The 25,089-nt window shown below is 41.5% G+C and overlaps 1 protein-coding gene across 3 annotated transcripts; it reads left to right on the top strand.

Moving 5' to 3' along the window:
* Positions 1–1,936: 1,936 nt before the first annotated feature.
* On the top strand, positions 1,937–24,819 carry LOC124015130 (interleukin enhancer-binding factor 3 homolog). 3 transcript variants are annotated; one of them, XM_046330085.1, is made up of 19 exons: positions 1,937–2,002; positions 8,081–8,176; positions 8,703–8,923; positions 9,091–9,271; positions 9,540–9,687; positions 11,936–12,027; positions 14,511–14,606; positions 14,825–14,936; positions 15,032–15,129; positions 15,634–15,745; positions 15,828–15,941; positions 16,022–16,227; positions 16,370–16,540; positions 16,662–16,799; positions 17,295–17,435; positions 17,559–17,679; positions 19,673–19,723; positions 23,600–23,998; positions 24,093–24,819. In XM_046330085.1, exons 2-19 carry the CDS (start codon positions 8,174–8,176, stop codon positions 24,221–24,223), a joined length of 2,535 nt encoding a protein of 844 aa, XP_046186041.1. In that variant the 5' UTR covers positions 1,937–2,002; positions 8,081–8,173; the 3' UTR covers positions 24,224–24,819. The 3 variants fall into 3 exon arrangements, with proteins under 3 accessions (XP_046186041.1, XP_046186045.1, XP_046186044.1); XM_046330088.1 differs by having other exon boundaries at positions 1,942–2,002; positions 8,084–8,176; XM_046330089.1 differs by lacking the exons at positions 23,600–23,998; positions 24,093–24,819 and adding an exon at positions 22,634–23,472.
* The last annotated feature ends 270 nt before the right edge of the window (positions 24,820–25,089 follow it).

Here is a 25,089-nt window from a genome sequence, read left to right as displayed (position 1 = left end):
GCACAAGCATTTCGCTACACTCGCATTAACATCTGCTAACCATGTGTATGTGACAAATAAAATTTGATTTGATTTGATATGATCCTTGACTAGTCTGTCAAAGCACTTCATGATGACGGCGGTGAGTGCTACGGGGCGATAGTCATTTAGCTCAATTACCTTAGCTTTCTTGGGAACTGCAACGATGGTGGCTCTCTTGAAGCATGTGGGAACAGCAGACTGGGATAAGGATTGATTGAATATGTCCGTAAACACACCAGCCAGCTGGTCTGCACATGCTCTGAGGACGCGGCTAGGGATGCAGTCTGGGCCGGCAGCCTTGCGAGGGTTAACACATTTAAATGCTTTACTCACGTTGGCTATGGTGAAGCAGGTTTTGGTAGCGGGACGTGTCGTTGGCACTGTATTGTCCAAAAAGCGAGCAAAGAAGTTGTTTAGTTTGTCTGGGAGCAGGACATCATGGTCCGCGATGGGGCTGGTTTTCTTTTTGTAGTCCGTGATTGACTGTAGACCCTGCCACATACCTCTTGTGTCTGAGCCGTTGAATTGCGACTCTACTTTGTCTCTATACTGACGCTTAGCTTGTTTGATTACCTTGCGGAGGGAATAGCTACACTGTTTGTATTCAGTCATGTTTCTGGTCGCCTTGCCCTGATTAAAAGCAGTGGTTTTCGCTTTCAGTTTTGCACGAATGCTGCCATCAATCCACGGTTTCTGGTTTGGGAAGGTTTTAATAGTTGCTGTGGGTACAACATCACTGATGCACTTGCTAATAAACTTGCTCACTGAATCAGCATATTCATCAATGTTATTGTCTGACGCTATGCAGAACATATCCCAGTCCACGTGATCAAATAAATCTTGAAGCGTGGAATCAGATTGGTCGGACCAGCATTGAACAGATCTGAGCACGGGCGTTTCTGATTTAGTTTCTGTCTATAGGCTGCGAGCAACAAAATGGAGTCGTGGTCAGATTTTCCGAAAGGAGGGCGGAGCAGAGCTTTGTATGCATCGCGAAAGTTAGAATAACAATGGTCCAGGATTTGGTCCGGGTAGCACATTCGATATGCTGATCAAATTTAGGGAGTCTTGTTTTCAGATTAGCCATGTTAAAAAACCCAGCTACAATGAATGCAGCCTCAGGATATGTGGTTTCCACATATCCGGCTGTGATATACGGCTGTGATTATAATCGAAGAGAATTCTCTTGGTAGATAAAGTGGTCAACATTTGATTGATTTAAAACCCCTTTCCCTTCCAAATGTGCCAATTACCCACTGATATGTATAAAGGGGCCTTCAAGAAAGTGGTAAATAAGAGGGCTGTTTGAAAGGGGTTTATATAAACATTGCCTCATATTTTTAACAGGTATTATAAACTGGGTGGTTCGAGCCCTGAATGCTGATTGGCTGACAGCCGTGGTATATCAGACCGTATACCACGGGTATGACAAAACATGTATTTTTACTGCTTCAATTACATTGGTAACCAGTTTATAATATCAATAAGGCACCTCTGGGGTTTGTGATATATGGCCAATATACCATGGCTAAGGGCTGTCCAGGCACTCCGCCGATGCGTTGTGGGTGAGAACAGCCCTTTGCCGTGGTATATTGGCCATATACCACACCTCCTCAGGCATTATTGTTTAAATATACCACATTTTATGTCTGAAATGTGTGTGTTTAGTCACATACTTTAATGGAAACCCCAGATATCAAATCATAACTACTGTGTATCCTGGGTAAACAGGGCATGGTGTATAGAGTTAATAATTAAATAATGATATACAGTAGCTATGTAATTTGGGGAAATTGGCTGGTGACTCATGAACTAGCTATTTTGTCATTTACATTTCAGATTATACATCGAAAGGTGAAACGGGATTGGCTACTTCTTTAGTCACATGCTACTTTCGCCCAATTAGCTTTCAGAATTTGCTGTTCAGGTAGTCATTTCTGCTCCTCCGCGAAGAGAGTTGGAGCGAAGCGTTACAGAATTGGTAAGTTTAGAAGGATGTTTCATAAAGATGCACATTATATTCAGATTTATTAAATGATTACCACCGTCCATATGAACATGAATTAAGCAACTATATTACCGGTGACACTCATTTGCCGTTGTATGAATTACGTCTCGCAAGCTAACGTTAGCCTAGCAGCAGCCCTCTTTGTTCAGAACGCTCCCTTAGCTCGAACCACAAGCAAGGCAGCATGCTAGCTACCTAACGTTATATTATGGAGAAAAACTATTAGTAAGATAGGCGAATAGGAATTGAAAGCAAATGCTGGATTTTGGCCAAAGTTATGTTTGAATGCCTACGTAGCTATGGCTAGTTAACGTTAGCTACAATGCGAGGACACGACCATCTTGTGCTTACCACGCTAGCTAATCTCATGAAACGTTATCTAGCTAACTGGCTAGTTATCACAATATCATGGCGATCGCATATGTCATTTTATATGTAACTATCTAGCTATACCCACATAGCTAGCAGTCTAATTGTGGTGTGACTTGTGCAGGGGGCATATTCCAGACTGGCGCACTGAATTGAGGTTTGAAATTAAAATGGCGACTGGAAGAATTCTATTAGCCAGCAGGTCCTACCCACTTGCTTACACCAACACTGACTAGGGTTAGACAGCGTTCATGTGTAGATAAAGACACCACAGAGCATGCGCAAAATATAGCTCTGTATGCTGAATTGTTACATTATTTATCAACCGGTAGTTTTTTTTCATAAAAAGTGTGTTTTTCCTCGGGTTAGGTAGCATAAGCCACAACAGCCATTTTGGAAATAGTTGCCAATTGGCTCCTTTGTTGTTAAGGTGACATGCAAATCCATAATGGCTACTGCTAGCTAACATTAGGACAAACATCAGTTTATTTAAAATCAAGCAGTCATTCGGTCTTCTTGGTGTAACAGTTGGGATAATGGGACGATTTGTGGTACAACCAGTTATCATCCCAGGATTGAGGTGTTTTCCCAAGCCATATTTTGTGCCAGTTCCACAGTGTCTTAATCTAGACAGGAAGCCTGGCCTAGTGCCACTAAGCAAGTGGGTCGGATCTGCTGGCTAGGCCCTTGGTAGCAAATTATTATGTAAATGTTCCTGATAGGCCACAATGTTGAATACAATTACATATACACTTTACCGACAAACCACCGTCAGAGTGGTTTGTCCTTCAGCTGCTTGAAATTTGAGACAAAATATCCACAGGAAAGTACTGTTTACCCAACTTTTTAGATTGAGCAGTAGGTATATGGTTCGTTCAGCACCAATGTAAAGTTAGATTTGTGTTGGATTATTCGGTTTGCTCTCAACAGGGTTTTCAAAAGGTGCCTTAACCTCTTGCTCCTACCTGGCACACAGGCGTCCCATCTAGAGCTCTGGAAATGCAAATACGCTACGCTAAATGCTAATAGTATTAGTTAAAACTCAAACGTTCATTAAAATACACATGCAGGGTATTGAATTAAAGCTACATTCGTTGTGAGTCCAGGCAACGAGTCAGATTTTTAAAATGCTTTTGGGGGCGAAAGCATGAGAAGCTATTATCTGATAGCACGTAACACCCCAAAAGACCCGCAGGGGACGTAAACAAAATAATTAGCATAGTCGTCGCTACACAAACCGCACAAATAAAATATAAAACATTCATTACCTTTGACCATCTTCTTTGTTGGCACTCCTAGATGTCCCATAATCACTATTGGGTCTTTTTTTCCGATTAAATCGGTCCATATATAGCCTAGATATCGATCTATGAAGAGTGTGTGATAAACGGAAAAAAAATAGCGTTTCGTAACATCATATTTTTAAATTCAAAAAGTCTACAATAAACTTTCACAAAACACTTCGAAATACTTTTGTAATGCAACTTTAGGTATTAGTACACGTTAATAAGCGATAAAATTCATCAGGGGGCGATGTAAATTCTATAGCTGTCCGTCTTGAAAAAATGTCTGGAGAGAGCTCGACCAAAACATCCGGTCGGAATCCGGAGGGAATTGGTTCCCTTGATTTGGTTTGACCAAGAATCAAAGCCGAATCAAATGACAAGACTCTAGACATCGTGTGGAGGCTGTAGGCACTGGAACTTCGGCCTCATGTAAATCGGTTCACTTTGAACAATTCCTGGAAGTAGCGCAAGGATATTTATTTCCATTTTCAGTGATCAGATTTTCCTGCACTTTTCGATGAAACGCATGTTCTGTTATAGTCACAGCCGTGATTTAACCAGTTTTATAAACGTCTGAGTGTTTTCTATCCACACATACTAATCATATGCATATACTATATTCCTGGCCTGAGTAGCAGGGTGCTGAAATGTTGCGCAATTTTTTAACAGAATGTTCAAAAAAGTAGAGGGTCGACTGAAGAGGTTAAAATACTTGAATTTGGTACTCTGGAAAACCACTGGAATTTCTCGAGTTGATACTTGGATAAGTACTTCAATTAAAATAATAGAACAGAAGATGCTCATGTTTATGAAATGCCAAAATGGCAGGCAAATTTAGATATAATCCTGCTTTTTGCGCATTGCAGGATTTTTGCTATCTTTTATTTCATGTAATGAAACATGGGACCAACAATTGATTTTTTTTATTTTTATTTTTTACATCACTGGACCCAACCAACCCACACTGTAAAGTGCAACAAATGCATCACTGACATTTTTTTATTTTTAAATATTTTTTTAACCTTTATTTAACTAGGCAAGTCAGTTAAGAACAAATTCTTATTTTCAATGACGGCCTTTCAATGACATGCGAGCATGGGTGAATGAGCCCTGAAGGGGGAAAGGCACACGCTGCATCCTGCACTGGCGCCAGTTCTACATTGTGATGTTTTCCTCTGCAACAACCTCCAGACCTTTGTTGCCAATCGCCTCATTCACAGGCTCTTGCCGTTCGCATGCCGTTTTCCTCACACAGCCATTCCAAATAGCGACACTAAAGCAGCCGATCAGAAGCAAGACACTTCTTTGTGGCTATTAAGTAGTAGATGCCCAATAAAAATACAATAGTCATTAAGCTGGAATTGTGTACTAAATTATTTTTATTTTATTTATTTATTTCACCTTTATTTAACCAGGTAGGCAAGTTGAGAACAAGTTCTCATTTACAATTGCGACCTAGCCAAGATAAAGCAAAGCAGTTCGACAGATACAACGAAACAGAGTTACACATGGAGTAAAACAAATATACAGTCAATAATACAGTATAAACAAGTCTATATACAATGTGAGCAAATGAGGTGAGAAGGGAGGTAAAGGCAAAAAAGGCCATATTGGCAAAGTAAATACAATATAGCAAGTAAAACACTGGAATGGTAGTTTTGCAATGGAAGAATGTGCAAAGTAGAAATACAAATAATGGGGTGCAAAGGAGCAAAATAAATAAATTAAATACAGTTGGGAAAGAGGCAGTTGATTGGGCTAAGTTATAGGTGGGCTATGTACAGGTGCAGTAATCTGTGAGTTGCTCTGACAGTTGGTGCTTAAAGCTAGTGAGGGAGATGAGTGTTTCCAGTTTCAGAGATTTTTGTAGTTCGTTCCAGTCATTGGCAGCAGAGAACTGGAAGGAGAGGCGGTCAAAGAAAGAATTGGTTTTGGGGGTGACTAGAGAGATATACCTGCTGGAGCGTGTGCTACAGGTGGGAGATGCTATGGTGACCAGCGAGCTGAGATAAGGGGGGACTTTACCTAGCAGGGTCTTGTAGATGACATGGAGCCAGTGGGTTTGGCGACGAGTATGAAGCGAGGGCCAGCCAACGAGAGCGTACAGGTCGCAATGGTGGGTAGTACATGGGGCTTTGGTGACAAAACGGATTGCACTGTGATAGACTGCATCCAATTTATTGAGTAGGGTATTGGAGGCTATTTTGTAAATGACATCGCCAAAGTCGAGGATTGGTAGGATGGTCAGTTTTACAAGGGTATGTTTGGCAGCATGAGTGAAGGATGCTTTGTTGCGAAATAGGAAGTCAATTCTAGATTTAACTTTGGATTGGAGATGTTTGATATGGGTCTGTAAGGAGAGTTTACAGTCTAACCAGACACCTAAGTATTTGTAGTTGTCCACGTATTCTAAGTCAGAGCTGTCCAGAGTAGTGATGTTGGACAGGCGGGTAGGTGCAGGTAGCGATCGGTTGAAGAGCATGCATTTAGTTTTACTTGTATTTAAGAGCAATTGGAGGCCACGGAAGGAGAGTTGTATGGCATTGAAGCTTGCCTGGAGGGTTGTTAACACAGTGTCCAAAAGAAGGGCCGGAAGTATTATGCCATTAGGCATGTCAAACCCTGCTCATCACTACTCAAGTTACGTTTCTACTCACTTACCACCATGTATGGAGTGAAACAACACTGAGTAGAACTTCTAAGGTAGTGATGTAAGCTGCGGGGTTTTTTTCATGAGGTTATGAAGATGCATGGTTATCTGGTGGTGACTAGAAATTATCACAAGTTGGTCATTGAAAATACATTTTAGTGCTTAAAGTACTTAAGTCCTTTTAATTTGGCTTTTCACTGTCTATGAACCCTGCATCAATAGCTATTGAACCAAGCGTGCTATGAAAAGGGTATATGCTGAATCGGGGGATGATGGGAAAACAATCAAAACCCTTTTTGAGTAAATATTGTTTTTATTCTGAAATTTAACAAATAAAACTCCAAAAAAGGGCTTCTTGTTCTCCATCCTTCAAATGTTTCACCTGCAACTAGCGATGGGTTTGGAGAAGACTGGTAAGTGGAGAATTGGGGAAGTTATCGCTTTGTAAATGTTAGTTGAAAAATTGCTCCTGCTGTTTTACACTAGCTAAGGTGTAACGGCTGTATGGAAGCATTCACATATCGTTGCCGTTACAATGTGTAGCTAGTTTCCTGAATGGAGGGATTTGACACATGATAGAAATGATCAGTTTGGTTGTGTACCTTGGATGACTTCTCAGCCAGGTTTACTGTCAGAACTGAGCGGCTCAAGCCGTGGGGTACTGTCAGTTTATAATTGATGTCAACTGCAATGATCCGTTCATAGATTTTAACTGCAGTGTGCTCATGTGTTAAATGCATTTTTGCTTTAGGACTGCATGTACTGCAGGTCTGTCTGGTAACTGATACCCATATCATTCCAGACTGTACATGGGCTCTGAAATGTTAATTTCAAACTAAACGGCTAACTGAAGAACCATGTTTTTTTTAGGTCGTTATTGCTCTCGGAGTCATACTGGTATACAGGGGCAGTAGCCCAATTTATCTTCCTTGGTAGAGCTATGTTTTAGTCACTAACATATCTGGCATCTGCTCCTGCAGAACTGATTCATAATCAAACTGATTGAATCAGTGTTTTAAAAGTAGATGCTGTCGGTGCCCCTAAGGATTGTGCTACAGTTGTCCTGGCACTGCTTCAGCCCTGGTCCAACTTCTCCCATCTTTTATTTTTGGGAGGAAGAATGCGACAGGTGTCCTGCTCATCTGTAGGCCTACAATGATGGAGCTGCCCATTTTTAAATCAACACTTTTGGCGCTGGGTTTTATACAGTGAGGCTCAAATGGGAGAAACATTTTGACGCAGAGGCGCAACCTTGTCCAATAACAGTGCTCATTGAGTCCTATTCTTTTCCCCTCCCTCATTCCGTGCCTACTGAACACAACTCAGGTTTGCAACAGGCTGCAGGAGGAACACCATGTTACTGCCAGATCAGCACACTTAGCCTATGGGCAATTCCATGGTATCTGAATTATGCTGAGACTCCTACTGTGTAAATTGTTTAAAGCAGTCAATGTGCATAGTTGTTGGTTTGTTAAACTTAGAAGTCAATGGTTTGTTTGGTATACATTTTAAAGTGAAAAATTGGTGTCTCCGTGTAATTCCGTTAGCATGGAATTTCCCTTGTCATGCAAAGCCACCCTTCACTTTAGGAAGGCGCATCCTTAGGGATTTCTTTGAACAGACCTATGTTCTGTTACCCTTAAATACCATGTTTTTATATTATCAATAAAATGACATTGCTATTCCAGGGGAATCTGGCCTTTTTTATTGCTTTGCTAATTTTAAACATGTCCCTTTTGTTCTCAGCAGACCGAAGCAGCAGTGTTGGTGTTCTGTTTCCGGAAGGACCTGTTCTTGTATCACTGCCATATACACAGGATCGAAGACTCTAAAGCAACTATGGTACCGCTTTTCTTATACACTCATTTTTAGTAAGGCTATTTTGTGTAAACTGTTTCTCTTTGGTAGTGAACATGGAGCGCTTACATTTTACTAGCCTCACCACCATAATAATTTGCCTCTGCAAACATTTGACTGTATTTTTCTGACATAATTGATTGAGAAGATTATTTGTAAGTTAACAAGGACGTGGTATATAAGTAGACCTAAAAAAAAAAAGTTCCATCAAATGTCCACTAAGGGTAATTCAGGTTGCTGCCTGTCAAAACTGCCCTGGGCAGAGTGCACTTGATTGCACTGTTCTAATTGGGCATGACTCTCACCCAGCAGTAGTCCATGGATGTGTATGTAAGGACCGTGAAACCTGACAAAGTGAAATAGTCCTTGTTAGTCATTACTGTATTTTGAGCATTACAGGGGGGGGTGGGTTTATCTCATTGACTGTTTCTTCCTATCAAAGCCACTTACTGCCTACAATTGTGAACTGCTGAAGGTAATTCCTTAAAATAACTCCTCTTTTCCCATCCAGCCTCCTCCCCTGCGCCACCGCTCCATGCGTATCTTCATGAATGACGATCGCCATGTGATGGCCAAGCACTCCGCTGTGTACCCCACACAGGAGGAGCTGGAGGGTGTGCAGAACATGGTGTCCCACACAGAGCGTGCCCTCAAGGCTGTCTCCGACTGGCTGGACGAGCAGGAGAAGGTGGTCAAGTCTGAGCCAGACGGAACCGAGTCCGATAAAGAAAGGTAAGGGAGTGGGAAATTGTATTCAAAATGGTGCATGGGGTACAAAATGTCAGTTGCGTTGAAATACGTTTTGCACCATCAAGGCTGGAGTGTTGGTGAAGGCAGCATCACTTTCAGCTTTAAGTTTCAAAAGTAATTGACCTGGGTACCCATGTCTCCTCTGCCAGTGAGCCCAAGGTGTCGGAACAGGCCACACGGTCCCTGCGTGGGGTGATGAGGGTGGGCCTGGTTGCCAAGGGCTTGCTGCTGAAGGGGGACCTAGACCTGGAGCTGGTGCTTTTGTGCAAGGACAAACCCACCATCACCCTGCTGAAGAATGTGGCAGACAACCTGGCTGTGCAACTCAAGGTGAGTCCATTTACCTACTGGTGTTTTCTGTGTCTTCATATAGAGTTGGCTTTGTGAAGTTGAATTTGACCTTTCGAGAATATACTCTCCTGCATCATTTCAATTGTGGGGTGATGCGTTCATTTGGGAGGAATAGTCACAACTGAATTCGGTAGCAAATTGTTTTTTTTTGTTGTTTTTTAACTTGGTGTTACATGACCTTGACTGTTTGGCGGGTTAGCCACTACATGGCTATTGTATTAACAATCCCTCCTGTTCTACCTGGCAGGCCATCACAGAGGACAAGTATGAGGTCACTCAGGTCATCCGTGAAGCCACCATTGTGATCAAGAGCACCAAGGAGCCTCCCCTGACCCTGACTATCAACATGACGTCCCCCCTGGTCCGCGAGGAGGTGGAGAAACAGGCTGCCGGAGGTAGGCTGCCACACAGGGGCAGATGGTTCACTAGCGCCCCCTTAGGCAGGGAGACTGAACAGGCAGGCAGCCAGTCTAGACAGATATTGTTTATTGGGCCTTCAATGGAGCTAGGGGATGTGTGGGAACTGTCATGCAATGCTATGTTTATAGCTCTTTAGACTCTCGTAGTTCCATGTAATGTGATGTACATTTTTGATGGCCCAATACACAGTATAGAAAGGATAGTTACTGACTGAAAAAGGTTTTCTATTCCATATGGAGTCCAGACATCAACTATATGAAGGCTTACTGAGAATAACAAAAAAACAAACACCACTTTGTTTGCATGTTTTATACTGAACACTGATGAACGGTTTGCATTGCAGCAAAAATGAGTTGCAAAGTGTTGTCAAGTGTTCTGGTTACTAGACCCAGCAGTGGGCTATTGACTGATGTTCATCAGCAGGGAGGACACAGGTTACAGATAACGCCAGGGGCTCTTTGACTTTGCATGGCTGAATGTCACTTCTCCCAGTCACAGTAAAAATCAGGGGACAACTGTGATCGTAGTCTTTGTAAAGCCAATCCATGGGGGTATGTCCGACGCAAAGGGAGTCATAAGTTCAATAATTAATGCCATAAATACCTACAGTGTCCTCTGTAATTATTGGCACAATGAAGCATTTTTATTTTACATTTTGGCTCTATACTTCAACATTTTGGATACGAAATCAATGACCATGAGCTTAAAGTGCAGACTGTTAGCTTTAATTTGAGGATATTTTCCATATCGGTGATATCCATATCGGTGAACCGTTAAAGTACAGCGCTTTTTGTACATAGTCCCCGGACCAAAAGTATTGGGACAAATCAAGTTTAGTGTTTGGTCCCATGTTCATAGCACACAATGACTACGTCAAGCTTGTGGATGCTATCATGATTACGGATAATCCTGAATTAATCGTCAATAATTATTTGTTGAAGTGAGATACACAAATATCATACCACCCCATAAATGCTAACCTCCCCGGTAATTGTGAGAGGTAAGCATGTCTTGGCAGTGTACTTGTGCTTCCAACTTTCTCACACATCATTATTCACGATTCATTTAGGATTATCCGTAATCATGGTAGCATCCATATTCGTGCAGTGTTTTAGAAACGTATTCTTATTTACAATGAAGGTTACTCCAAAACGACACACTACATTATATACCATACATTTCTATTGTGCACAAAATAATCTGAAACACAACCAAAACAAACAGAAAATGCATCCAACAAATGTTGAGTCACAAGCTTTATGTAGTCATTGCATGCTATGAATATAGGACCAAATATGAAACTTTTAACTACTTTTATACACAAGTGAATTTGTACAAAAAGTGCTGTAATTACTAAACGGTTCACCCGGTATAGATAACCTCAAACACAAGCTGATGGTCTGCACTTTAACCTCCTAGTCATTGTTGGATTTGAAATCCAAACTTTTGGACTAGAGCCAAAAGAAGACAAAACGCTTTGCTTTCCCAATTACGGAGGGCACTGTATATTATGGGAAAGGATACTAGTCTGTGGCGGCCCATGTTCTCCCTCAGACATTCTAAACAGGAAGTTGGATGTACCCACCAGGCATCAACCTAGCCTTATCTATAACTGTGTCAACATTGAAGCCCAGTTTGGCTCTTGAAGGCCATCAGTTTTGCTGCAGTGTGGACTTGTTTTGATAATTTTGTGCATCTGATTCTCTCTGTCAAGCCTTCTAGTTTGTCAATTTTTAGGGACGCTGGACCTTTGACCAACTGGACGCTCTCTGTCTCGGAAGGGGCTAAGCAGTACACCCAGTATAGGGGTGAAGGGGAGGGGCTCTACCTCTCATTGTTATAGCAAAGCACTCAGACTTCATAACTGGGCTGAGGCATACGAGTTGACATTGAGTTAACATAATGGAGACAACCTCCCTTTTTATCATTCACTCCCCTGTAATCTTACATCCATACACATTTTTCTCCATATAGGCCTACTGGGAGTTATCTTAAGAAATCACCCACATAACAACAGTTTCTGAAGTGGGTTGAAGTTACATATCTTTAGTGTAATTGCAGTTTCACTGAGAGGTTCAGACCATTAGTTCTCCAGGTGGGGGGGTCCCCCTCCCCTTCCCCGTCCTGCCTGTGGTTTGGGAAAGCTGCCTACTCCCCCTGGCCGTGTGACAGAACCCCCCTTGGTCAAACTGTACCTTGTCTTCTTATTCCACCCGCCAATAGAAACGCTATCAGTCAACGATCCACCGGATGTTCTGGACAGGCAGAAATGCCTTACTGCCTTGGCGTCTCTTCGCCACGCCAAGTGGTTCCAGGTTTGCATCTTGTCTTTATTTGTCTTAAAAGTAGTTGAGTTTTTTTTCCATTTGACGCAGTTTCTTTCTTTGGTTGTTTTTTCTGTGTTTTTATTTTTAAATGTCCTTTCGAAGTGTATCTATCACCTGTAGTAGACTTCTTACTCTGTGGTTTTTATAGCGTTTCCAAGGAAACCTTTGTCATTACCTTGTAGAGATGCTCTGCTGACTTAACAGGTTTGATTGCAGTGTCATTGGAAAATGTTCAATGCTGCTTTTAGGACGTTCAACAATCCCCTCAAAGCAACTGTTGTCTTAAACCACTGCTTAATTTTGATCAGAGATGTGGAACTAACTTGCTACACTCGGGTGCAATATTTCTCAAATATTATCAATCTATCAATCGACAACCCTTTTCTGTACCATCATATTGTGTTGAGGTTGATTCCTCGTTGTGGACTATGTTGATTCTTAGTCATCATAGTGAACTGTCATCTCTCGCTCTTAACTGTAAGCGCTCCATCTCTGCAGCCTGTTCTTGTAGAGTGTGTAGGCTCCAATCCCCCATGCTCTGGCTGTTTCAGCTTTCTGTGTGCCACAAAAAAAGGAATATTGCACCTTAGTTAGAAATGTATGTTCACTCGTCAGTCTTCTGGGCCCTCATTTATAAATGTTGCTTACGCACAAAATATGCCCCAAAACATGCGTGCACCAAAGTTGGTATTAATTTTTTAAAATGAACTCTGTGAATGTGCCTTCCTCCCGCAAACTTTAGACCATGCATAAGCACAGTTTCTGGTGGTTGAAGTATTACATTGCAAGGTGGAAGTGGTAGACTTGTGCTAATGGGGAATATTACTCCTACTCATAACAAACGGATGGCCTAGCTAAAAATAATGCCAAAATCATCTATTTAGCGAGAAGAGCATATTTTTTTTTTCTTTGAATTCTAAAATAAAATCCTATTTCACTCGCATGATCATTGCAGAATAAATTCTTTAGCTTTTCTGACTGGGTTACTCGCAAAATGGTCTATAGGCCTACAACAAGTTAGTGTAGGCTACCATTTTTCCCATCGCTCGTTGAATTTCACTTATGTTACTTGAAATAGCTTATCTATTTACTACTGTATTTTGCTCTGTGATCCTTTCCAAAGTGCCGTTTAACAGTAGAACAGACTGTTCACCTTTTCATTGACGTTTGTAGGCTAGGCCTACATCTGAATACTGTAATGTCAAATTTCTCCAGTAGACATTTAATTTTAAAACATACAACATAACCATTTGCATAATACATTCCTCCACTTGTCTGGCCATGTTAAGACTGTTGAGTTTATATTCCTGAAGTAGCCATACAACAAATGACCATGACACCTCTCATTTGGGCCAATAGGATGTGCTATTTATAATGTCATGTTTTTAGTCTATGCATCCAACAGGAGAATTTACAGGTGAACAGGCAGTTGATCTTTTGCATTGAAGTGTGTGGGCCTATGGTAGGTTTCATTTTTATTTTACAGAGTAGATATTATTTTAGAACTTGCGGGCATTGCTACATATTTATGTTTGGGGGGGGGGGGAGTTAATGCAAAACATTTGCATTCAACGATCTGTTTACAGGTCTACAATTTGCGATTAATTTTGTCTTATAGAAATAGTCAAATACAGCATGAGAACATTCTGCCAACACAAGACATTTGATCAAGTTCACCATTGCTATTCCCTTTAGATGCTGTTTTTGCCTAATTCCAATACTAGTATACTGCAAATGAGGGCATTATTGTCACCATAAAATGTGAAATATGGGAGTTTCTGGTGGAGTTATCGTGCTTGTTAACGCGCACACTTAAAAATAATTATGACCGGTCTGATTTCTAACGGGGGAAAATGCATATGTTTGACATGCGCTAAGTTTGTATAAATCCTTGCGCAGTCTTTTCAGTCTCCGTGCGCAGTCTTTTCAGAAATGATGCACATATTTACCCGTTAAATTCACGCAATGGTTATAAATGAGGCCCCTGGTATACCCCATACAATACACCTTACAGTAGCTCTAAAAGTTATCACCACTCATTAAACTAAGCACATTATAAATACTGTCATTGTCCTACATTTTCCATGCCAGCATTTGGCTGTACATTGACTCCCCTTCTCCCTCCTAATCATTTAACAGAATCTTACAAGTTGACACATTTTTGATACGGAGCTGCAAGAAGCACAATTGCTCAACAATCACCACTCTGTCATACCTATTACTGTACCACTGATCAAATCTGCTTTTTATTTCACACACATGGAGTTGTATATTAAATTCAATAACCACATCTGCAGACAGAACAAATATCAGATTCGTACTGCACTCTTCCCATTCTGTACCACAATAATGACAAAGCAGAGCCGTTAGTCTGTGTGGCTTTTTGATGTAGCTGCGTCTTCGTGTTTTTGTGAGTTCTTGTTTGACTAAGGCTCCCTCTCCCTCCTCCCCCTCCCTGCTTGTGTCTCCAGGCCAGGGCCAATGGGCTGAGGTCCTGCGTCATTGTCATCCGTATCCTGAGGGACTTGTGCTCCCGCGTCCCCACTTGGGCCCCACTGCATGGATGGGTGAGTCACCAGAAGCATTTTCTGCCAGCTGGTTCTTCGAATGCAAATTTTGTCTGAGAAATGTCTTTCTAATTACAGTGGTCAGGTTTAATGTGTAAAATGGGAATTTATTTTAAAGGGCTTAGTACATCAAACTGCAACAGTTTCTTATTTACAGCCTTTTTATCCAATTTGCCAAACATCTAGAAATTCAAACATCTTCCCTTCACCTCTTCTAGCCAATAGAACTGCTGTGTGAGAAGGCAATTGGCACAGGGAACCGGCCAATGGGGGCAGGAGAGGCTCTGCGAAGAGTTTTAGAGTGTCTGGCTTCTGGAATCCTCATGGCTGGTGAGTAGTCTCAAAGAGCGGAGAGGACATGTCCTTGTACCTCTGCTCCACATCACAAGCCAAAAGATTGTAAAAATGTGCCTGTTTGTTTTTAGATGGTGCTGGAATCTGTGATCCATGTGAGAAGGATCTGACAGATGCTATTGGCCACCTGGACCTCCAGCAGAGGGAGGACCTCACACAGAGTGCCCAGGTGAGTCATATCTACATCCACAGTGCCTCCCGTGTGGCGCAGTGGTCTAAGGCACCGCATCGCAGTTGCTAGCTGTGCCACTAGAGATCCTGGTTTGAGTCCAGGCTCTGTCGCAGCCGGCTGTGCTCGGGAGACCCAGCATCGTCCGGGTTAGGGGAGGGTTTGGCCGGCAGGGATGTCCTTGTCCCATCGCGTTCTAGTGACTCCTGTGACGTGCCGGGCGCATGCATGCTGACACCGTCGCAAGACGTATGGTGTTTCCTCCGACACATTGGTGTGGCTGGCTTCTGGGTTAAGTGGGCATTGTCAAGAAGCAGTGCGGCTTGGTTGGGTGGTGTTTTGGAGGATTCATCTCTCCCGCGTTCGTACGGGAGTTGCAGCGATGCGACGACTGTAACTACCAATTGGATACCACGAAAAAGGGGTCCAAATATTTTAGAAAATCTACACCCTCTTTGCTGTAGTGAAAGGGAAAAAAATCACCACTTGTTCATCTGTTTTCAGCATGCCTTAAGGCTGTCTGCCTTCGGACAGCTTCACAAAGTGCTAGGGATGGACCCCCTTCCCTCCAAAATGCCCCGGAAACCCAGGAGCGAGACCCCAATTGACTATACAGGTAAGCCAGGCTGCAGACATGTGCATACAATTTAGTGTACATATTTTGGAAAGGCTCAGCAGTCCTTGTCTTTTTGTTGCAGTCCAAATCCCCCCCAGTACAACCTACGCCCCACCAATGAAGAGGCCCATCGAGGAGGAGGAAGGAGGGGAGGACAAAAGTCCAAACAAGAAGAAAAAGAAGTTGCAAAAGAAATGTAGGTGTTGCCAAGTTCTTCCTATTCAGCACAGTTCTTCAGTGTTCTTCAAAAATAATCTTTATCTTCACTCCCCCCAGCCCCAGATGAGAAGTCAGAGCCTCCCCAGGCCATGAATGCTCTGATGAGGCTGAACCAGCTGAAGCCTGGCCTGCAGTATAAACTCCTCTCCCAAACTGGCCCGGTGCACGTACCAGTCTTCACCATGGCTGTTGAGGTGGACAGCAAGAGCTTTGAAGCCTCAGGCCCATCCAAACGCACTGCCAAGCTTCACGTTGCTGTCAAGGTGAGTGGGTGGATGTGGATGTACGGGGTAAATGGTATATGTTCTAAGCGTTTGGTGTGTTGTCATGAAATCTGTAGATTGTAACTATTGTCTGCTGTGCTTCACATTTTCCTTTCCAATCTTCTGCCTGGCCCAATCATAGGTCCTCCAGGACATGGGCCTCCCCACAGGTGTGGAGCTGAAGACTGCTGAGCCAGTGAAGACTGAGGTGGCAACTGCCATTGTGGAGGTGGTGAAACCCTGCATCACGCCCATCGCAATGGACACTGCAGCCACAGGGGCGGACAGCGTGGAGGCCACAGAAGGTGCAGAGGTATGGGTCCTCTGAGTAGAACTCAAAACCATGTTTTTGGACACTAGGCTCGGTTTTGACTCCAGTTTATTGTATTGCTCTTGTTTACAGAGAAATTAAAATGTCTGTCTCTTTGTCTTAGAGTGCTCGTCAACAGGGACCAATCCTGACCAAACATGGGAAGAACCCTGTGATGGAGCTGAACGAGAAGCGGCGCGGCCTCAAGTATGAGCTCATCTCAGAGACCGGAGGCAGCCACGACAAACGCTTCGTCATGGAGGTAAGTGTCTCAGGCGTGGACGACGTTCCCATCCACCCTGAAACCAGACTGATGCCTTTAGGATCTAACAGTAAATATCTAGCTGCTTCAATGAATGAAGTTTACTTTATTTGCACCAATCTCAATTTTATTAAAATTTTATAGAGGTGTCTATTTTTAATTTTTGTGTTTGAGTATTTACACCTGCATCACTATACTGGGAGCTTTGTCATTTCTAACATTACATTGGGGTGTTTTTGGAGCTTTGTTCATGTATATCTGTGGCCCCCATACTGCAGAATGAGCAATAAGGAAGTATATTGGTGAGGTACATTTTTCAAAACGGTGTCTGGACACTTCTATAACATACAAATTGAAATTTGGTTCAAATAAAGTGAACTTGTCCTTTTTAAACATTGACAATAACAACATGAGCTTGGCTTTGACACAAATTATGTGTCCCATGCTTTATTCTGTTCTTGTCTATGTATTGACCTGTCTTTCCCCCTGTTCCAGGTGGAGATAGACGAACAGAAGTTCCAAGGGACTGGCTCCAATAAGAAGGTGGCCAAGGCCTATGCTGCCTTGGCAGCCCTGGACAAACTCTTCCCAGAGGGCTCTGTGACTGAGGCAGCCAAGAAGAAGAAACTCCCAATGGTAAGATTCCCTGTGCCTTACTCTATATCTTTGCTTGCTATTGTTTGTAAAATATATTAGCTGAGTAATGATGGTTGCTGCTGACCCGTCTGTCCATTTAGTCCTTGTGTTTTCTCCCAACAGCATGGGTTTGGCATGATGGGTGACCAGACTGGTGACCCGGCAGCCACTCCCAGGGGCAGAGGTAGAGGGCGTGGCAGGGGGAGGGGCCGAGGCTTCAATAACGGTGGCAGCTATGGACAAGGTAAAACAGAGCTATATGCTTCCTACAGTGCCCTCAAAGTATTCACACCCCTTTATTTTCTCCATGTTTTGTTACAGCCTGAATTTAAAATGGATTAAATGTATAGTTTGTCATTGGCCAACATGCATTACCTCAATGTCACATTTTTGAATATCTACCCCATAGGTTCCTAAGTTGAGCAGTTAATTTCAAACACAGATTCAACCACAAAGACCAGGGAGGTTTTCCAATGCCTCGCAAAGAAGGGCACATATTGGTAGATGGGTGTAAAAATTATTTCATAAAGTAATCCCTTTGCGCATGGTGAAGTTACTAATTACACTTTGGATGGTGTATCAATACACCCAGTCACTACAAAGATAAAGGTGTCCTTCCCAACTCAGTTGCCGGAGAGGAAGGAAACCGCTCAGAGATTTGAGGCCAATGGTGACTTTAAAACGGGTACAGAGTTTAATGGCTGTGATCGGAGTAACTGAGGATGGATCAACATTAGTTACTCCACAACACTAACCTAATTGACGGCGAAAAGGAAGCTTGTACAGAGTAAAACATATTCCAAAAGATGCATCCTGTTTGCAACAAGGCACTAAACAAATACTGCAAAAAAATGTGGCAAAGCAATCCACTTTTTGTCCTGAATAGTGTTTGGGGCAAATCCAATATGGTGTACCACTCCATATTTTCAAGCCTAGTGGTGGCTGCATCATGTTATGGATATTCTTGTAATCTTTAAGGACTGGGTTTTTTAGGATAAAAAATAAACTGGGTGGTGCTAAGCACAGACACAATCCTAGAGAAAAACCTGGTCTGTTTTCCATCAGGCAGTGAGAGATGTGTGTTAGGATATTGTCCTGCCATCAAGGCCAGTTATACACAGGAGTTGCTTATCAAGAAGACATTGAATGTTTCAGAGTTGCCTAGTTACAGATTTGACTTAAATCAGCTTGTAAATCTTTGGCAAGAGTTGAAAATGGCTGTCTAGCAATTGTGCGCTATCGTGCATAAATGTATTTTGTCCCCCCACACCAAATGGGGTCACGACACACAGGTTAAAATATCAAAACAAACTCTGAACCAATTACATTAATTTGGGGACAGGTCGAAAAGCATTAAACATGCTAGGTAGCTTGCACTTGATGGCTAATTTGTCCTATTTAGCTAGCTTGTTGTTGCTAGCTAATTTGTCCTGGGATATAAACATTGAGTTGTTATTTTACCTGAAATGCACAAGGTCCTCTACTCCAACAATTCGTCCACACACAAAACAGCCACCCGAATCCGTTTCTAGTCATCTCTCCTCCTTCCATGCTTTTTCATCTTTGAACCTATATGGTGATTGGCATTTTCACTTTCATAGTATTACCATGACGATATAACCAATGAGTTGCAGAGCGATTTGCATCAGAAAAGAAAGGAGTTCTATTTTAGCCCTTGGCAACGCAGACGCTTGGTGGCACTCGCAATAATTGAATAACATGGATTTCTGAATGTATTTTGCGACGCACGCGATGTGACCGGTCTCGTCAGCATGTAACAAATGACCAACAACCAACTTGACAAAGCTTGATTTTTTTAAAATATTTATTTTAAAGAATGCAAATATTGTACAATCCATGTGTGTAAAGCTCTTAGACCTAACCAGAAAGACTCACAGCTGTAATCGCTGCCAAAGGTGATTCTAACATGTATTGACCCAGGGGTGTGTGTATATATATTTTTTGGGTCCACGAACATGTTTTTCTTTTGTCATTATGTGTGATTGTGTGTAGGTTGTCAGGTCCGGATTGTTTTTATTTTTAAATTCAGGCTCTAATACAAGGACATTTGGGATAAGTCATGGGGTATGAGTACTTTCTGAAGGTATTATTTGCAATTGTGTGTTCTGTACCTGAATTGACTTTATGCTGTAAATACGGTTCTTCAATATATTAAATGGTATGCAACATCTCACGTCAGCTGAGAAATGTAATGGTTGGTTTGCTTAACTCCTCAGGTGGCTATGGAAGTTATGGATATGGGAACAATGGAAACTCTGGAGGCTATAGTGAGTATTGACTTTCGCTCATCTTCCAATCCCTGGAATAGTTTTCCGACTTCTAGTCTGGTTTTTATTTGATATGTCCACTAGAGGTCGACCGATTAATTTTAACGCCGATACCGATTTATTGGGAGGGCCCAAAAAAAAGCAGATACCGATTTTTATTTTATTTATTTATTTATTTTTGTAATAATTACAAAGCTACTGAATGAACCTTTTTTATTTTAACTTAATATAATAAAGAAAATCTATTTGGTCTCAAATAATGAAACATGTTCAATTTGGTTTAAATAATGCAAAAACAGTGTTGAAGGTAAAAGTGCAATATGTACCATGTAAAAAAAAAAGCTAACGTTTAAGTTCCTTGCTCAGAACATGAGAACATATGAAAGCTGGTGGTTCAATATTCCCAGTTAAGAAGTTTTAGGTTGTAGTTATTATAGGAATTAATATATTTCTCTCTATACCATTTGTATTTCATATACCTTTGACTATTGGATGTTCTTATAGGCACTTTAGTAATGACAGCTTAATCTCGGTAGTTGATAGGCTTGAAGTCATAAACAGCGCTGTGCTTCAAGCACTGCTAAGAGCTGCTGGCAAAACGCAGTAAAGTGCTGTTTGAATGAATGCTTACGAGCCTGCTGCTGCCTACCACCACATCAAATATCAAATCATACTAATCAAATATCAAATCATAGACGTAATTACAATAAACACACAGAAATACGAGCCTTTGGTCATTAATATGGTAAAATCCGGAAACTATCATTTCGAAAACAAAACATTTATACTTTCAGTAAAATACGGAACCATTCCGTATTTTTTTTGAACCGGTGGCAAGTGACAATGTCTCAAGGTAATATTGCCTGCTAACATGCATTTATTTTAACTAAATATGCAGGTTAAAAAAAATATACTTCTGTGTATTGATTTTAAGAAAGGCATTGATGATTATGGTTAGGTACATTTGTGCAACGAATGTGCTTTTTCCGCTCAAGCGTCCCCCTTGGCCAATAGCCAGGGAAAATGTAGAGCGCCAAATTCAAATAAAATACTATAAAAATCAAACTTTCATTAAATCACACATGTAAGATACCAAATTAAAGCTACACTCGTTGTGAATCCAGCCAACATGTCAGATTTTAAAAAGGTTTTTGGCGAAAGCATAAGATGCTATTATCTGATGATAGCACAACGGTAAACAAAGAAAGCATATTTCAACCATGCAGGCGCTACGCAGAAATAAAATATAAATCATGCCTTTGACAAGCTTCTTTTGTTGGCACTCCAATATGTCCCATAAACATCACAAATGGTCCTTTTGTTCAATGAATTCCGTCGCTCAATATCCAAAATGTCCATTTCTTGGTGTGTTTGATCAAGAAAAACACAGCTTCCAACTTGCGCAACGTCACTACAAAATATCTCAAGTTACCTGTAAACATTGCCTAAACATTTCAAACTACTTTTGTAATACAACTTTAGGTATTTTTAAACGTTAATAATCGATCAAATTGAATACGGGACAATCTGTGTTCAATACAGGAAGACAACAAACTCGCTTTACTTTTCAAGTCATGCTCCTCTCTCAAAAAGTAGACTTCAAATGACACTCATTCAAGATGGCCGTACTTCTTCATTACACAAAGGAATAACCTCAACCAATTTCTAAAGACTGGTGACATCCAGTGGAAGCGGTAGGAACTGCAAACAAGTCCCTTAGAAATCTAGTTTCCCAATAAACTCATTGAATAGACGGTGACCTCAAAAACAAAACGAAAATCTGAATGATTTGTCCTCTGGGTTTTGTCTGCGTCATAAGTTCTGTTATACTCACAGACCTGATTCAAACAGTTTTATTAACTTCAGTGTTTTCTATCCAAATCTATTAATAATATGCATATCTTATATTCTGGGGATGAGTAGCAGGAAGTTGAAATTGGGCACGCTATTTATCCAAAAGTGAAAATGCTGCCCCCTATCCCAAAGAAGTTGTTTGGTGGAGTTGAATTAGGCTGTGATTTGATGATAAATTAACAGGCACCGCATTGATTATATGCAACGCAGGACAAGCTAGTTAACCTAGTAATATAGTCAAGCATGTGTAGTTAACGAGTGATTATGTGAAGATTGTTTTCTATAGGATACGTTTAATGCTAGCTAGCAACTTACCTTGGCTTGTTGCAGCTACAAGGTCCCTTCGGCGCTGCACTCACGTAACAGGTGGTCAGCCTGTCACAGTTTCCTCATGGATTGTAATGTAATCGGCCATAATCGGCGTCCAAAAGGTCGATTACCGATTGTTATGAAAACTAAACTAATCGGCCATACCGATTTTAATCGGTCGACCTCTATAATGTCCACCTTTATCAGGAGGACATAACAAGAGGGGTTCTCACTCTACCCACATTGTAATATTTGCAGAAGTTCAGTGTAGTTTGATCAGAGCACAACATGCCCAGCCATCTTGGAGGAGAGTTAGTGGCATACATCTGGAGGTTCCCAACAAGACGAGACCTGGGAAAAGTTATTTTGTATCTAATCAAAAGTATATTTTTGTTTTGTAGAGCGTATGCCATTGTTTAGATGACATTCAAACTACCAAAGAAGGAACCGGAGTGCTCTTATTCCTGGTTCGATTAGGATTTTACATTTCTCTGCTTTGTTAAGCCACAGGACTCAATCTATATCACTTTGACCCCCCCCCCATATGTGAGAGACCCCTCCTACCAGCAGTCTGTTCTGAGGAAACACCTTGAGCGTGACCGGAGCAGAGAAATCTAAAAGTCCCAACAAACAAAAAAAGCTGTTTGAAAACAATTTGACCAAATCATTGACACATGCCACTTTTTATGGCAAAAAACAAACCAATCTAATTACATTTTTCCTTCTCTGCTCTGTCTCATTCTTTAGGTGACTTTGTCTCAGACTGCTATGGCTACCACGAATTTGCTACATAGATCATCCCAATCTTTTAAATCAAAACAAAATGTAGAGAAAGAGGAGCAAACTATAGTGTTCCCGCAACATGAACTCCAATCACTCCCCTGGGGGAAAAACGTTCCCTTTGCTTACCTGCCACAACTCATGTCCCAACGCCTAGAGAGATGGGAGGCCAGTGAGTTGCCTTTGGTCAGCTTCCATTCCCTCTGCCAACCCTGGGACGTACCTGGACACCTGGAAATGCCAAAAGCCACAGGCACACTTTTCCAATAGACTGCCTTCCTTAGTGGAATTGAGACCAGAACATTATGGTTGGCTGATGGATAATGGCCCACTGTGATGACATGCACATTGGAGTGGGTCAGACTGGGGAGATTGATCCCATTGTGGCCATCTGTCTTGAATGTCTAGGAAAAAAGTTAAATTTCTTATGATGTGAATGGTCTTATTTCATTTTGTTGTCTGAACATGTATTATCAATCACCTCATTGTCAACCTGTTTTGTTTTTTTGCCTTTTGTTATGGGATCATAAGGCTGCTTTGAATATTTGCAGTTTTTTTATTCAAATGTCAGAATTGCTAAATCATAGCGGTTACATGCTAGTCTTATCTTAAATGACAAAATTCACAATGCCCCTCATTTACCTCACATGTGAGGCACTGTTAGGCATGAAAAAACCCATGGCGTTGTTGATACTTGCACAAGACTGATTTTGACATTCTGCATTATGATTGTGAAGTAAAAAATAAAGTCTTGTATGTTTTTAAAAAATAAATGTGATATCCCATTCAATAATGTGGTACTACAATTTTAGTGAAACGCTTCACTTTCTTGAAGATGCTATGTATTATTCTTAGTGTCTTTACAAGCATGGGTGGGACATCAGTAGAACTCTCTACAAAACCTCCTCTTAATCTAATGCTTCTTTCTTTTAGATTATTACAATAGTGGAGCAAATGGTGGAGCTGCGGCTGCTGGCACCGTTACTGAAGTCCCTGCGGCCAGCACTACAGGCGTGACAGCTACAGGAACCTACAGTTCATACTACCAGAACGATGGAGGCTACTCCAGCCCTTCTCCAGCCCCCAAAGCCCCTGTCAAAAAGGAGGCCAAGTCAACCTTCCCTGGACCACCAGGAGTTGGTGGAGGGGCCCAAGGGGCCTACCAGACCACCCCTGGCCAGAGTGCCTATAACCAGTATGGCCAGGTCTATGGGCAAGGCAATAAGACCTTCAATCAAAACCAGGCAGGAGCAGGAGTTTATCCTTACAGCACTGCCTACCCCAGCCAGGTGACGGGCAGCACTGTTGCCAGCCAAGACTATAGTTATGACGGTAAGTTGGATTCTCGGCAAAGGGGAACACTGTTCCACCGTAACCTAAGCTGTTTAATCGACAGTTTTACTAATTAACTTACTCTTTTCCGTAGGTTACGGAAATCAGTCAAATTACAACGCACAGACAGAAGCCAACCAGAGCTATGGTGCAAATCCAGCTCCATACCACAACCCAGTAGGATACGGCAGGGGAGACCCCACCATGAACTACCAGTACAGATAGACTGACTCTGTGATGGTGGCTATCCTGGTTTTTCCATGTCTGCGTGCATTTGTTTTTTTTTTTTACTTTAAAGAAATAAACTGGACTTATTAGTTGGCAGCTCCCCACGGCTGAATCAAATAGTCTATTTCATCAGTTTGGTCAGTGTTCAAACTTGTATTTTCTTTGTATGCACTCCACCAATTTCCCCTCCCCACCATCACTACCACTCAAAAAGAGGGAATGACATCTTTACTTTTTTTTTACCACCAGTTATTATTTTATTTCTGTCCATACACAAGTTAACTATGTTGCTTTTGGCTGAGGATTTGTTTAAATTTTCATTTCACATGACAATGGGTCTGGAGAACTGCTTGTTTGTTTAAGTATTTGTTTGTAATTTTAGACATTTATTTTTCAATGTTTTACTTGATGCATTTCTGTAGTTTTAATTTTAATAAATAATTTTGGAAGTTTACTAGAAATATATTTTAAATGTCAATCACATTTCTGGTCAAAGTAGATATGGTGGTTGGGATTATTTCATTTTTTCTCAGAACAGTGTATAAGAAAGTGGTGTTTGTATCAATAAAGGACTTATTTTGGAGCAAAGCAAATTGTGTGTTGCCCAAGCATTTCACTTCATGAAAGATACTCGCTACTAACCTTAAGTGCCCTCCCAGATTTCAGAAAATAAATTTGTAGTCAACATTGTGCAATGAAATGTTACAATTGTCCTTTTGGAGACGCTCCTATCCAGAGAGACTTACTTACATTCATCTTACGATGGCTAGGTGGGACAACCAGATCTGTCATAGTACATTTTTCCTTAATGTAGCTATCAACAAAACTAGTTACCTGTCAAATTATAATTGGTTAAAAATGTG

The sequence above is a fragment of the Oncorhynchus gorbuscha genome, linkage group LG26, assembly GCF_021184085.1.
Source record: "Oncorhynchus gorbuscha isolate QuinsamMale2020 ecotype Even-year linkage group LG26, OgorEven_v1.0, whole genome shotgun sequence".
Lineage (NCBI taxonomy): Eukaryota > Metazoa > Chordata > Actinopteri > Salmoniformes > Salmonidae > Oncorhynchus > Oncorhynchus gorbuscha.
Note: the sequence above shows the minus strand (reverse complement) of the source record. Positions and strands in the feature narration are given on the sequence as shown.

Bases quoted from the DNA above. Each gene is read 5' to 3' on its own strand.
- LOC124015130 (XM_046330085.1), top strand. The intron at 14,937-15,031 runs GTGAGTAGTCTC...GTTTGTTTTTAG, and splicing joins TTCTGGAATCCTCATGGCTG to ATGGTGCTGGAATCTGTGAT. The intron at 16,228-16,369 runs GTGAGTGGGTGG...GCCCAATCATAG, and splicing joins AGCTTCACGTTGCTGTCAAG to GTCCTCCAGGACATGGGCCT.